The following is a 16,012-nucleotide window of genomic DNA, read 5'->3' on the forward strand; positions in this document are numbered from 1 at the left end:
AAGGAGGAGATACTTTTGCAAGACACTTTATCTGCATTTGAGAGAATGGATGGATGATGGGTGTCCAAGTTTGTCCCTCCTCGCTCTCCCAAAATAACTGTCTTGTAGTAACATTAACTCTCCACTTGACAACGCTGCTGTCCAACGAACTGCAAGAATTACGGCTTGTGCGAACACGTTCCATCCTGCTCTCCTTGTCAGACGTACGAAAGAAGTCACCAGCTCCCACGGAAGCCCACGTACTCAAACACTTTTCACGTTTGGCCAAGTACAGTATTTTTCTTGGAGTTGTTTCTGATGAAGTAACGTTAACTTTAGTCACTGTTGTGCTCGGAGAACGAATAAAAAAAAAATTCAAGGAATTACGAGAAATATGTTCAAGTGGGTGATTTTCAGGCGAAGGATTATGTTGTTATATCAAATTATATTGTTTATATTGATCCTTTGCCATGTCCAATATGTAGGGCATTTTTAAGATACAAATCCACATGACATAGTTAATATTTTATTGCCTCCCCATGGAGACTAAACATTATTCTGTTTACCATCCATGCTCTGTTTATCCTGTTTGGGTTGCAGGAACAGAATTTGTCACTAGTCAATCACAGGGAACATATGAAAGGAAAAGATCACCACTCACACTGCTCGGAACGCAAACAAGTATACCCAGTGGTTTAGCCAGAATTATCACAGTGGGGGGTTGCCAGGGTTACACACAACCCCTCAGTGAGGGGTAGCCAATTAGGCAAGGCTGTGCATGATGCCATCATTCTTTATCGTCGGATCCACAGTCAGGGTTTCATGAAATAAAATTCAGACATATCCAGTACAATGCCCATCACACTAGTAATCAAGCGGGCGCAATAGGAAGTAAAAATCAACATTTTGGTGATCTTTATTTTATAGATCATGCCATTTTCTTTGCTGTGAAGTTGCTTTTTATGTTGTGTTGTCTACTTCAATCTCATGCACTGATTTGAAAGCTAACAATCAATCACAGTGATCGATTGTCACAGACGCCATTTTGCATTCTACAATCAATGGCAAATCATATCTAAAAGCACAATGACATAACGGTGTCTTCATTCTTCGCAATTGTATGGTTTTTTTCTCAGTTTTGCTCCTGCTTGTATTATGAGTGTGGAGGAAAGATTGTTATATGTGTGCACTTTTTTTCATGAAACCATGAATGTGGATCGTATGATTAAACAATTACTTTTCTGCAGTTTTTTTTTGCTTGCTGTCGTGTGAAATCAATTATTTTCATTAAAGTTTGCGATAAGAATTGAGTGTTCTTTACATAAGCTTAGATTCAGATCAGTTGTACATTTATTCTATAAATATGCAGTTAGTATATTTAAAAAACGTGTGGCCGAGTATCAAAGGCTCTAAGAATACTGCGTTCATGTGAAAATAGCAGAAAAATCAAAGACATGAAATGTTTACCGTTGGTATGGGGAGGCCTGGGGGGTTGGAAAAAGAGGTGGCTTTGGCTCCTCCTCCAAGTGCACCTAACTGTCACTGACTGTGGTGCTCTTTGCGATTTCCATTAAATTAGTTTGAAACAACGTGACAAACGTTATTGGAACATTTCATAAATTTGGGGTAAAAAAAAGACAAAAGTTTTACAGTGTATGCATGCAGTAGATACGACTATTTACAACGAGTAATAAAAATACAAACGTTCCCAAGAAACACTCCCCCGAATTGTTTGGTTTTGTTGGCGCCGACGTCATTCCAAAAGGGAAACGCTCCTGAATTACGGAATAATAATTGGTTAATTCGTCCTAAAAGGCGGAGTCGATAGATTTTTAGTATGGGATTGGACAAAATAGTCGTCAATCACATTTCGGTGGGTGCCACCCACTCGCCAGTCGGTTTGGAAGTGCATAATTTGTGAAGCGTGTGGATGGGGTGTGGAAATAACTTCAATTTGGGGAAAAAAACGGAAACAACAAAGTTGACACGTTAGGAGTATTGTTGTGTGCGTGTTTATTACACATTGAATGTCTTTCTTGCCTTCATCCGTTTGACTCAATTTCTTTTGCTGCTTTACGGCCGAGTGTTCTATACTTGACAACGCGAGCAACTGTCCTGTCGAAGTTTGGATTACATCAAGTGTTTTGCCGAAAACGTGGAAAAAACTGTATTTGACCACTTCAAACACTCTAAATGCTTGCAGCACCCCTTTGAACTATGCTGAACGGCTTTGAACGAGTTCGGCGCGTTTTGGAATATTTAACCATGCGTCGAGGGAACTGGGACACCGCGAAACAATAGTGTGTGAGAGAAAGCTCATCCGGGGGAGGTGAATGCCTCGCGGCGGCTTTGTTCTGTCCAGCGTGGAGACCTGCCGCCAGCTTCGACTGACTGATCAACAGGGATCCAGGCCCAGGCACCATGGATGGGACTCTTTCCGAGCTGTTGGCAGCCTTCTTGGAGTCGCCCCTCGTGTTGTGGGTGAGTGGGAGAGCCATGTTTGCCTCTAGATGAGTACTGATGATAGTATGATACTCGAGATGCTTGATCAACTCATAGCATCTGATTACAAGCATTACTAAAGAAAAAAAGAAGACTTTTAAACATGTTAGAAAATACAATTATTAAAACGGGAATATTAATAGCGGACAAAGTGCGCATTCAAATACAAGAAAATTAATCGCAGTGTTTTCCGAACTTAAGAATGTGGGGAACCTCAGGATCAACACGTCTCTGGTTCGATCAGGTTTTAATAATGTCAACAAACAGCCATCTTTAGTAAACTTCACAGATGTCTACAGTACTCGTTTTATTTGGTCCTAACTTGCTACCAGAACACCAGACTGATCATTGAACAAGTGACACAGATTCAAATGTCAGGTTTTGAGTGGAAAGCAAACGCATTTTAGTCATGAAGCACACTAAAATGATTTCTGCAAGAGGTCATCAAATCAAACCGGGCTGCAGGTTAATAACCCTTCGGTACTTCCTGTCTACCCGTGGCATACATCCTGTTAACCTTTTCTGGTCAATCAGAAGGTGTTTTTTTTTCCTCAGACAAATGTAAATAGGGTCAGACAGCAGAAAAGTCATGACGTGAATAGTGGACAAATACCAGCAGTTCAGCAGGCTGTGAAATTCAGGTGTTATAATAATGCAACATGGAATGAAACGTGTAAAAAAAAAAAAACGTTTCTAATGGGGTCTCTATGACTCCGCAATGATTTTTGTTTGAAATATCCATAATTTTCTCCCCATTGCAACTAAAATGCAGACAACTAAAATGGCTCTGGTGCAGCTTCTTAATGTCCAGAAACATATCTAGCAGTTCAAAAGCTCAAAAACTCTAAGTGGGATCTGACGGGGTTTTTTTCTGATGTTTTTTGACCCCATATTGTGTGTCTTTAGGTACGGACATTGGGTCCACTGGGATCATGTGACAATGCGGGTTCAGAGGAGCGTGTCAACATGTTCGTCGAACTTGTGGATGGCGTCTTCCTGCACAAGATCATGACACAAATGTAGGTAAAGTTTCAGGCCCGATTTTAGTCGAGTGGCACCCATGTGCCTGGTTTGAAAACGGGCATAGCTTCATTTTCGTGCCAGCACGAGTCTAGTCTAGGATGTTTGGGACAGTTTTGTGCCTCTCTTGGCGTCTGGCACACAGATTTGCCTCGTTCCCGACTCATCCAACAATTTGGTAATTGAAAGTAGTCTGTGCTTGGTGTAAGAAAAGCCACATCGTCATTTTCGTGCTGGGCCAATTGTCTAGTTCAGTGTGTTTGTGAATTTGGTAGAAGCGCTCTGCCTCACTGGGCGTTCCTGCCTCACCCCGATTACAAAATGTAGACCCAATTTTAGACTTTTGTGCTGCACAGGTGACATAATGCAATTTTGGTGTATTTGATCAACACAGATTCGGCACTCAGCGGACGTGTGTGGTGGATGTCACCGGATTTCATTCAAATGTTCCTTCCATAAAGCGCTTTGTTTCAGCTGCAGCTATTGTGACAGTGCTGTATAAATAAAGCTGGATTGTATTGTATAAATATGACAAAGGGCGTGGGACAACCCCTCTGAATCATTGTAGAAATCAATTCATTGAACAAATTAGAATCATTATCATCTTATTTAATATTTAAAGTATTTTAATAGCACCGCGGTTACTGTTGGGGAGGGAGGGCATGGTCACACGTGCATGCACAGTTGTGCAGGTGCAAGGCGGTCTCCAATTGCTCACCTAATATACTTGGCCGACTTATCATTTGCAAGGGGAAATCTTGCAGTTTAGGTGCCAATGTCAGGCATGGACTCTTGTGAGTCTATTACTGTTTCCTCAATGTCAAATTGCATTTGCTTTGGCTGCCCTGATTTTAACGGAAATGAAGTGAGTGCGCTTCGATTGGTCCGGGACTCGGCTTGTTCCATCCCACAACGGGGCACAAAAGTGCAAACGCTCTGTCACACGCAATTCTACCTGTGCAAAAATAGCAAAAGAAAGAAAACTCCATCCATGACCCTGCTTTTTTCGCTGGACTTTCGCTGGGAATGAAAAATAGGGCCCTTAGTGAGTCTCACTGTCATGATTCAGTTGACAAATACTCAAATACTTTGACAAATACTTTGGTCTGTGTGGACAGGAAAGAGTGCATGAATGGTATCCTGCGTGCATCTATATGAGTGAGTTTCTGTAACCACATCCTGACGAGCTCGTTTCAAATTCTGAGCATCACTGCCAGATGTCTTCTTTGAACTAAAGTCACCCATGGTTGCTTGGTACTGTAGAATAGGTGCAATTTGAATTTAATTCAACAAAGTATTTTTCCACTATGAAAAGCTTTTGCGCACTCTCTGTATAGTTAAAGTAATTACATGGACTAAACAAGTACTGTTGTACAAAACAGTATTTGTACCAAAAAGTGTACATCAGGACCAGGAGCATAAAGCTCTATTCTGGCACAGGTCCCCAACTGCATTGGTCCTCAACCACCGGTGCGGTGTCGGTCTTATTAAAAAAAAAAAAGTTATGTAGTGGAGCAGATATTCCCCGATTTTATGTGATCACCATGGTAGGAATGTAATGTATCGTTGCCAGATCAGAAAATGTCATAGCATGAACCAGTCCGTGACAGAAAAAAGGTCAGGGACCACTATGTCCCGTTCCACACGACAACGCGCATGGATGCGCATGCGCACACGCCCACACAAAACCTCACTGCCAAACTCTTGACTGAAATTACTACTGGAGATATTAATGAATGTATGAATGTATATTTAGTCTTGTATATTTCAACCACTATGAACACTATAACAAAAACATAGCAAAGCAGTTTTTGTGTTACGTTAGCGTCAGACTCCATTGTGCGCTCAGTGTTCTGCACCCCGGGGAAAGCTGTGTTTGTGGGTAAAGTGGCAGTGTGAGCATGGATGGTGCCATGTACAAAATTAGTGAAGTTCAATTTGGATTTTAAGAGAGCTGCTGCTGTTCTTGTCCCAAAAACGTTAGAGCACCTTGAAAAAAAAAAAGAGAAAACAGCATGCTATATTTGGTCAGCTTGCTTTAATATGCTCATATAAGTTCACACATGTGTTTGGCAATTAAAACACTGAGCTCTGTATGGAATAATGAACAGCCTTTTTGTTTTCTCTCATCTGCTCGTTTGGTGTTTAATGTGCTAGTAACGTATAGTCAACAATGTGATGCTTTGTACTACCGGGACAAACTGGCAGCAATCGTTTTTTTGTCTTTCTTTTTGCATGACTTGATGGGTAAATTTGCTTCATACAGTCTTGTTTTGACGTCTTTTCAACAAGCTTGCTAGTAGGAGTCTCTCTCGCTCTCTCTCTCTCTCTCTGCTTTAATACCGCTCACGCTCCTCCTGTTTAACCCACTTTCTCATCTATACTGTAGAAAACCTAAATCCTCCCCAAGGGCGGGGGGGGGCTAGCCAGCCGAGGGCATTCAATGTGTGGAGAACAATAGCATTATTATAACCCATCCATCCATTTTCCGAACCGCTTGATCCTCACTAGGGTCGCGGGGGGTGCTGGAGCCTATCCCAGCCGTCTCCGGGCAGTAGGCAGGGGGACACCCTGAATCAGTTGCCAGCCAATCGCAGGGCACACAGAGACGAACAACCATCCACGCCCACACTCACACCTAGGGACAATTTAGAGCGTCCAATCAGCCTGCCATGCATGTTTTTGGAATGTGGGAGGAAACCGGAGTACCCGGAGAAAACCCACGCAGGCCCGGGGAGAACATGCAAACTCCACACAGGGAGGCCGGAGCTGGAATCGAACCCGGTACCTCTGCACTGTGAAGCCGACGTGCTAACCACTGGACTACCGGGCCGCCCATAGCATTATTATAACGTTTTTTAAAACAATGAAGACAGACATGACCGTGGCGTGAGGAGATTGAAGCTCCCCAAAAGTAGAAGTAATACTAGTAGTATTACCTTTACGAGGGCAAATGATACTTCAGCAGAAAAAGACACTAAATACCCTTCATTGTAAAGCTTGAAGTAAATCCAGCAGTGACATTGTGTTTTCCTGTCAGTTCGGTCCTGATCAGTGGCATCGCGAGACCCCTTTTACCGTTGTCCTGATCAGTTTCATCGCGAGACGCCTTTTAAGGTTGCATATCCCCCAGTATTAATGAGCTGTGCTCCAGTGTGAGGCGCGGACCGGACACTGGACTTGGGGGGTACACCCGGAGTGGGAAGGGAAAAAAAAAATTGCTGCGCAGTTACTCATACGCAGCAGCCGGCAACGGTGTTTCCCTCCATTCAATTCGATTTGCAACCTGTGCATGACGGATGTTGCCGCCTTCCCTCCTTCCCCTCCATCGCATGTTGTGTGCCAAGTGGCGCTGGCAGGTGAGCCCCACCTCCAACAGATGGCTGATAGTGGTCTACTGCAATGACACACACTGAAAAAAAAAGTCATTGCAATGACGAGAGAGAGAGAGAGGTGTGTGTGTATACACTTGCTGTTGATCGAAAAAAAATTCCACTTTTATATCTTGATTTTTGAAACCTGAAATGTGGAAAAAGTTCAGGGGGGGGGGGGGAATACTTTCGCCAGGCACTGTAGATTTAATCAGTTCTCCAATCTAGGGTATCAAGACATTTTCCCCCCCATTTCTTTTGACACCCTTGTTGAAACCATAAGTGTAGAACTGAACTCTTCTGATTCATGTCCCCGAAGGCTCGGTCAAGCAATGTTGCCAACCTTTCATGCTCACGCATACACACGCACACACACAGTTCATATGCAAATGAGACTGGCACACGGTGACATGGAAGACCCTAAATCCCCATTCTGAACAAAGGGACTTATTTTTATTGATCCTTGTCTTAAACAGGCGTAAACGACGTAAATCTAAAGCCTCTTTGGCGTGCGTTTTTGTCTCCATAGTGACCCCGGTCCAAACAACCAGAGGCTGAACAAGAATGTGAACAATGATGTGTCGCTTCGCCTTCACAATTTGACCCTTCTCACGAGACACATCAGGACCTACTACCAGGTATGCATACTCACAAAGGACCCTTGACGCAATCTTCATGATCCAACAAACCAGGAAGCTATTGTGTTTGTGTTCGGACAAATCATCCCAGTGTTTGTTTGTGGGTTTCATTTGTTTGTATGTCATCTGAAGTGTCTCCTCAGCTTTGATTGACAAATACCTTCTGAACATGCCCCTGCTGGGGTACCCATTCTTGTATAACAATACCTACATGTACCGGTACACTTTTTTCCTCAGTGCTATTTTGTGTTCTGTCCAATCAATTTATTATTTATTGCTTGTACAACATGGGTCATTCAAGTTTTTGTGTGTTTTTGTGATGGTGTTTCTACGTTTGCGGAAAGGCCCGATGCTACAGTTACAACATAGCTTTTCAAGATACGCCATGTCAAAATCCAAATTTGAAGTACTTTTAAGAAAGGCGTAACCCACTGTGTACTACACCTGAGTCCAGAAGGATTTAAAACCCTTGCAAACCGGCGTTCCAGAAAGAGACCAGTGTTTTCGGAAAGCACACTACATATTATGTATTGTCTTGAATTAAAAAAAAAAAGTTTAGTTCTATGATGACGGCGGCAATACCGTTCGCCTGTCTCCATGTTGAGCAAGCGATGTAACATAAACCAGCTTTTTCACAAAACCTCCATAGTTGGATCAAGCGAGGCCAGCACAGCGTCCACGACTTTGCCACAAATGTTTGCACTTTTTGTGTCAAAGTCAAACATGATTTAGAACAAAGTAGCCAGTCACGGTCAGCCGCACTGCACTTTTGGGACATATAAACTCCTCCTTCAGCTTCTGTATCTATCTCCTCAAAGGACACTGAATGACGAGCTACAATTGTCTCAACTTGAGGCTTGGCAAGACCACACAACTACATATCATTCTGTGTTATATTTCTATTTTTGATCTCAAAGTTGTTTTTAAGTCTTTTAACAGGTGGTCACATAAAAGGTATGATTATCCATCCATACTTCCTAATTTGCCAAAATAAAAATGTAAATCAACCTTTTTAAGGAGATTTCTGAAAAACAAAAGAATAGCCAGGGGAGGGCTCTAAACCACACCAGCGTGTGAACTGCATTTTAGTGTTTACCTGGAAACATAGACTTGACATGCAATGTCTCGTGTTTGAACGGTGCTGTGATGACATTGTTTTTTTACTTCCACCAGAGCCAGGTTGGTCTCAAATGCTCAAGTATTGTTCTGTGCACTTTTATACAAAGACTATCCACTAACTGTCCCACCTCTAAGCTCCACCCCACCTGCCCACCAAACAAACACACAGCCCTTGACTAGAGTGACACAATCTCAAAGTTCACTTAGATTGCTTACTGCACAAGGTGGAGTCACTGTGTCAGCACCAAGTTAAAATTTACCGACTCGTGCTCTATGTAGATAAAAATAAAAAGTGCGCCGCTTTTTATCAAACGTGCCGTTATGCATTGGATCTGTCAGAATTCAGTGAATAGGGTTTGACAGGACTGTCATAGTTGAGAACCTCGCGATTCGATTTAGATTATTTTAGGCTGTAATTCAGTTCTGTATTGATTTTTCAGGTTTGCGATTTGACAGATTTTGATTCGATATCGATGTTAATGCTCCGAAAGGTAGCGATGGGCAATTACCTACAACAGGGGTAGGGAACTCCAGTTCCCCAACAGCCATATCCTGCCTGTTTTACAAGCTTTCCCTCCTCCAACACACCTGATTCAATTGATCTTGATCATTTCAGGCTTCGAAAGAGCTTGCTGATGAGCTGATCGTTTGAATCAGGTGTGCTGAAATAGAGAGATCGGAAACAAGAAGGATACGGCTCTCAAGGAACCGGAGTTCCCTCCCCCCCTGACCTAAAGTATACAAAGTATCGGTGTCAGATACTTTTTTTTTCATGCTACAGAATAAATGCAAAGGCAGCCGATGGAAGGCATAAAAATCCGCTGTCGAATTAGTCCTCCTCGCAAATTAATGGTGCCACAGTTACAAGTAATTAAAAGAGAAGTCAAGTCAAAAATTATATTTACAATCATTTTCCCTACGCCCTCACTAGTCTAAACACGGCGTTGTGATTATTATTTTGTTTGTGGAATATGAACCCACCGGTTTGTATCCATTTCAGGGGCAGCCATTTTACCAATGGCTGTCGATTGAAAATGACATCACAGTGCCTAAGAGCGTAGGTAATGACCAATCACGGCTCAAATCCAGAAAGCAGGTGAGCTGTGATTTGTTAAAAATGAAAACGTGCACAATATCCATCCATTATCTGAACCGCTTTATCCTCACGAGGGTCGCGGGCGTGCCGGAGCCTATCCCAGTCGTCTTCGGGCAGTAGGCGGGGGACAACACCCTGAACCGGTTGCCAGCCTATCGCAGGGCACACATCGACAAACAACCATCTGCGCTCACACTAACACCTAGGGACAATTTTGAGTGTTCCATCAGCCTGTCATGCATGTTTTTGGAATGTGGGAGGAAAACGGAGTACACGGAGAAAACCCACGCAGGCACGGGAAGAACATGCAAATTCCACACGGGAAGGGTTAGGGTTTATGTTTTCGTGTGGGTAATGCGTAGGATGTTTCGAGTGTCTGCACCAACTTCTTAAATGGCTACTTTTCCACGACACGTATTGTTGAAGCTCCTTCTATGCGTAAACAGTGCTTGGATGTAGTTGGCAAGCAAATGTACTGGGCAATCCAAAAGGACCCAAAACGTCAGAAATAGAAGGTGCTAGCTTCAGGCTGCAGCAGCTGGCTTTTGGCGCCATGTTGTTGTTGTTTTGGTTTTGTTGTGCAGCGCTCCCATCCATACAACACACATGTGTCCCTGAGGTCGATTGATTCAGAGGACTTGCTGAATTGATACTGACTTGCGAAGGGAAGTATTGCAACACATCGATGAATCGATATTTTTCCCACCCTTCATCGTTGGACCACCGATTATAGTCGGTGCTTCTGTCTGAACTATCTGTACAGTCTGCACACACACTTTTAAATTGGGTCATTTTGGACAGTCTGGGCTTAAGTGGGTGAGTGATCTCTGTAGTCAAATGCTCAGCTTTGACAATACGTGCGCACACATACCCGACCATATGCACACGTTTCTGAAACACTGTATGCTTCTCGGAATTTTTACATGGGTCGACAGCGCAGAAACTCAGCTCGAACCAGTGGCTGGAGAGTGGCTGTTATGCCATCCCGGTTAGGAAGAAGCCAACACCCGTTGCAGTGTTAAGCTCTGTGTACATGAATGCATGTGTGCTTGAATGAAAGTGAGTGTCTCCCACCTCTCCCTGTTCTCTTTTGTGTCAAGCCCTGTAACAAGATATCACCAACTCTCAAGACTCGTTTCCACAGTGCTTCAAATGACCATCTGACTAACACACCGGTCACATTCACACTCATTCCAAAACAAATCTAACATTGCCTCGTCCAAGTCTTTGGTGTTGATGTCATTTGCTTCCAACTAGTGCTGCCAATTTAACGCGTTATTATGGGCATTCATTTCAATCAATTTTAACGGTATTACATTTTTTTATCGTGAGATTAATGCAGCATCACCCACATCACACAGGATGTTACGTTTGTCTAAAATAAACCGGAAACAAAACAACAAGCGCACCACACATGTCCACGCGCATGTCTGTTTCGTCAGCCACGGTTTGAGCGAATGGCAACGGTAGACACCGAAAATGGATACTCAAGAGCTTATGACTGGAAAGTTTGCTTTTAAAAAGTTGCCAGATGGTTCCACTGACAAGACCAAAGAAAGTTATATGTGTGTTTTGCAGTCGTGAAAAGTGAAAAATATTAATGTAAAATTGAAATTGTTGCCTGTATTTTGCACAAAGAAAATTGATGCACTATTCAATGTTGATGAGAGCATTAAAATGGGGGCGGGGGGTGGGGGGGGATAAAAATGTGTGATTAATTGTGATTAATTATGAGTTAACCACAACATTTATATACATTTAATCACGATCAAATATTTTAATCGTTTGACAACACTACTTCCAACCTTTTAATGTCACCTGGAATATTGTAGAATTGCATCTTTGCAGTTGAGTATACCGGTGGGGTCATAGTATCGAGGAGCTGGTGCAACTTTGATTCTCACGATTCACCAGTGCTGCTCCCCAGCCCTAATAAATTTAAGGGTTGCGTCATGCTTCTACCTTCACCCTCCTCGGTTACTCTGGAAACTGCAACAAAGGGCTGTGTCTATGGGATGTTTTGAACTCCAGATCCTCTGGCCTACTTTACATAGTGCTGTGAAAAAAGTATTTTCCACCTCCCTTGATTTATCTTGTATCTTTCACGTCATCAATGTAAATTTTGTATCTCACAAAGTTCACCCAAGTAACTATAGAATGCTCTTTCGAAAGGATGATTGTATTTAAGGGGGAAAAAGTCAACCTACTGTATTTTGGCCTGTGTGAAAAATAATAGCTGGTAAAAGGTTAGCAACCATGGCAGCATGAACTGAAGTCACGCATTTGCCATGGAAGAATTTTGACTCACTCTTCTTCATAGAATTGTTTAACTTTGCCCTTAGAAGGTTTTTGAGAATGTACTGCCCATTTAAGGTCATACTGCAGCATCTCAATTGGATTGAAGTCTGCATTTTGACTTGGCCACCCCAAAACCTGAATTTTTGGAGGGGAGCTATTCAGAGGTGTAATCACCCGAAATAATTTCTGGTCAAAAGCAGAACTCATTGTTTAATTAATCTGGGGTTTTTTTCTTTTACATAAGGTGATAAAAATAATGATCCCAAATTCTTCTGAATCATAACATTGTTTCTTGCTAAATGAGACAACCCTTTATTTTATTGTATACTTGTCAACAGTGGTTTTTGCCTTGGAACTCTCCCATGGAGGCCATTTTTGTCCAGAGTATTTCTTAAATCTACATCCCATTGAGCAGAGAAGATTTGCAAGTGTTTGCGAATGTAAATTTTTCGTTCAAGCTCACAGTGTGATCCAGGCTTTAAAGTTGAGTTATGTACACTGACCTGAACTGAAGCTAATCAGTGAGGCCTGCAGTTCTTTGAATATTTTTGTGTTTTCACAGACTGAGCAGCCACCGCTGTCAATGTGGTCTACGGTAATACTTGCCAATGGTTTTTGCGCCCCCAAGCACCAACGCAAATTTGGAGAAATTTTAAAACTTTTCAGTTCGTTTCAAACTTTTTTTTAAAACATTTGATTACAATACTGTAATTATAATTGGATTTAGGCTATCAAAAAAGTCTTTCAATGTAAATCAGCTCAAACAAATGACCCCTTGCCCCCCTGTTAAATTGAGCTTCCGCTGTCCTTTTGATGGCTCCTTCTACAGTGTCTTTGTTTGGATGACATTTTTACACGTCTTTCTCATATTGCGTTTAACTTGACTGCAAATACTGTAAATCCAATTTTGCTCACGCTGAGCAAGATGAACTGCAGATAGTTGCATTTATAATTTATATGACTTTTTCAATTAATACAACTCATGTTGTTTCAAAACAAACAGCTTGCATGTACCCCACATAAATGATGGAGAATGTTGTCCAAAGTATTTGCGGTTTTGTTAACATCGTATCCTCCGGTACTTGCTACCCTTCTATTGATCTCAGATTAGATATAAATCTGAGTGTTAGTGGTGCATGGATTAGGATTCTGTGAGTGTGCGTGTGCATGTGCGTGTGTGTGTGTGTGCGTGTGTTTAAATAGGTCATTGTTACATCATATATTGACCTCCTGTCAATTTGAAGTGTTATATGTCCAATGTGATTTTTGCTACACGACATCATCAATGCATGTGAGCCAGAATTGCAGAATACGAACTCCTTCTAGAATTATCACATTTCTCTAAATTGCGTTGTTTTTGCCTCATTTGTGTAAAACTGGAAAATACAAATGCATCAGAATGATGAATCGATATTTTGTTTCATGAACAATCCAGTAAATGATTTGGATTGCATTCAGATGTTGTGTGTTTGTAACTATGTACATGATACTTGAGATCTCCATCTATCCATAATCTGAACGGCTTTATCCTCACAAGGGTCGCGGGTGTGCTGGAGCCTATCCCAGCCGTCTTTGGGCAGTAGGCGGGGTACACCCTGAAATGGTTGCCAGCCTATCACAGGGCACACTTAGACGAACAACCATTCACGCTCACACCGAGGGACAATTTAGACTCTAAATTTTAGAGTCTCCCATTAACCTGCCAGGCATGTTTTTGGAATATGGGAGTACTCAGAGAAAACCCACGCAGCCACTGGGAGAACATGCAAACACCACACAGGAAGGCCTGAGCCAGAATCGAACCATGCACCTCTGCACCCTGAGGGGGACGTGCTAATAATCGACCACCGTGCTGCCCACTTGATATCTCAAGTAAATATTACGATTGCTCTCCAAATTAGATGAATAGTTTTTGCATTTTTCAGTGGTCCCCCGATTCACCTTTTGGCATTTTTTTCCCAAGTGCAATCTTGCATGCTGTTTTTTACAGCCTAAAACCTACATTGTGTCCTCAATGACTTCCTGTAATTCGACATTCTGGATTTTACAGTGAGCAAAGCCACATTGTCTTCCGCGTCCTGATTGGCAAAGGTGCCGTTGACCAATTCGTATTCATTTCCTCCGTGCCATGTCTTTCTGTCAGGACGAAAAGGGATGTTTCAGAAGAAGCGTGAAATATGTGCGAGAGATAATTACTAATTGCTTACGTTTCCTCATGTATGTCAAAACAATTGTCATCATTATTTTTAAGTTTTAATCCTTTTATCATCCCTAGATTTTCTAAACGGGCCAATTTGACCCACAACACAATAGGAGGGTTAAAACAAGGTTTGACTTTTGTTGCGGTATAAATAAGATGAACAATAGTAATAATGATGATAATGATGATGATACTGTATACATATTTTTTTTGCAAAGGTTTGAACTTTGAGTGTGCTTAAACAAGAGGGAAATGTGAGAAAATGTTAATGATGTGATTTACAGCCTTAAAACAGTACAGTAATTGAAAAAAAGGTTGCTTGCTTCACAGATTTCCCCTTTGACGGGTTATTTTTGGAACGTAACACCCGGGATAAACGAGGGACCACTGTATAGCTTTCCAGAATTTAATAAAATTCAAAGTATATTTAGAAGTTGTGTTTCTGTTGATCACAATCCACCTTCATCATACTTTTCAATGAATTGCTTCTGGCGGTGTTTGGTTTCATTTCCACTTTTTTTGAATGATAATCCATTAAATGGTCACCTGACTTATTTTGCGGTTAACATCATAAATGTCAGGTGGGGACTGTTACAGTCCATGTTAATTGAGGCTGTGCTTGTTGGAAGTCAACATCTTTGTGTTTAAATTCTTTCTCAACTTCCAAGACCAGCTGGTAAGCAGCTCACATATTTTATTTACACCGAGAACGAGGGATTTGATGATCAAATTACCCCCTAGTCTTTGGGACAGTGAAATTGGACCTGCAAGTATTGTACTACTTCTGAGCATTCACTGCACTTTGTCTCCGTTGGAGCAGTCGTGTAAGTTGATGCTGATCAGATAATTTTTATTTTTTTTAACATCAAAATAACTCTTATCATCCAATGTATTTTTTTTTTTAACAATAATTGTTTCTTTTTGCTACCAGACTTGCACTGTTGCACCTCTGAATTTTTCAATGAAGAAAGTTTGTGTGTGTGTGCGTGTGTGCGTGCTCTATTCCAAGATAACCTTTCCCTGATGACAGCGACTTCCCTTGTCCCAAAACACACAACATTGTCAGCATTCTGTTCCAATTTTGTTCACAAAACCGCTTACAGACGGTTGTTAAAAAAAAATATGTACAGTATATATTTTCCTCACTTCATTAAATGCATTTTCAGGCCGAGCTGAGCATGTTTTCTGAATTTGAATGTTTCTTCATAGGAATGAGTTGTATGATAAAATTAATGTTCATTTAGGCTTCAGGATGTCAACCTGAACTAAATACATGTTGAAATGTGTGCATACGTCCTTTTGTTTAGGTGTGGCACTCAATTTCAGTTTTTATTGCTTTAACAAACCTCCTCTGTTACAGGATACCCTTCAGCAGTTAATAGTGATGCCTCTTCCAAACATTCTCTCCATTGCCAGGGATCCCTTATCAGGTAACGCGCGCACACGCTCACTCTCATCACTTATACAGACTATGTTTACATTCAGTCAATAACAGTTTCATAACCGGGATATTGCTAAGAAGTGTGGTTGCGCAAGGCAATGACAAAAGACCCCCGGGATTACAATTTATTCCAATTTATCCAGCAGTAAATCTTTCTGCTCGCCCATGCAAATGGGTTATTCCAAATGTTTTCAGAAACCACAAACATTGACTGCATATAAACGATAAACGTAGTCACACTCATCATTCGCCCAGTTGTGTTTGACATTGAATTTTCAAATGTTGATATTTCATTGAAGTGTTCCACCAAGCGGTACAGTTGAAATGAGAGGATAAGCAAGCAGTTCA

General features: G+C 41.7%; 1 protein-coding gene across 2 annotated transcripts in view; it reads left to right on the top strand.

Moving 5' to 3' along the window:
• The first annotated feature begins 1,875 nt into the window (after positions 1 to 1,875).
• The window catches only part of ccdc88c (coiled-coil and HOOK domain protein 88C), a 46,432-nt gene continuing 32,295 nt past the window's right edge, over positions 1,876 to 16,012 (top strand). For both annotated transcript variants that reach the window (XM_086127278.1, XM_086127280.1), the window contains exons 1-4: positions 1,876 to 2,460; positions 3,388 to 3,500; positions 7,402 to 7,510; positions 15,584 to 15,653. In XM_086127278.1, coding sequence (XP_085983404.1) covers positions 2,401 to 2,460; positions 3,388 to 3,500; positions 7,402 to 7,510; positions 15,584 to 15,653 — 352 coding nt within the window. In that variant the 5' untranslated portion in view covers positions 1,876 to 2,400. The remainder of the gene's footprint in view (positions 2,461 to 3,387; positions 3,501 to 7,401; positions 7,511 to 15,583; positions 15,654 to 16,012) is intronic.

The sequence above is a fragment of the Hippocampus guttulatus genome, chromosome 13 (genome assembly GCF_054856545.1).
Source record: "Hippocampus guttulatus isolate MCC_2025c chromosome 13, RoL_Hgut_1.0, whole genome shotgun sequence".
In the NCBI taxonomy this organism is placed as follows: domain Eukaryota; kingdom Metazoa; phylum Chordata; class Actinopteri; order Syngnathiformes; family Syngnathidae; genus Hippocampus; species Hippocampus guttulatus.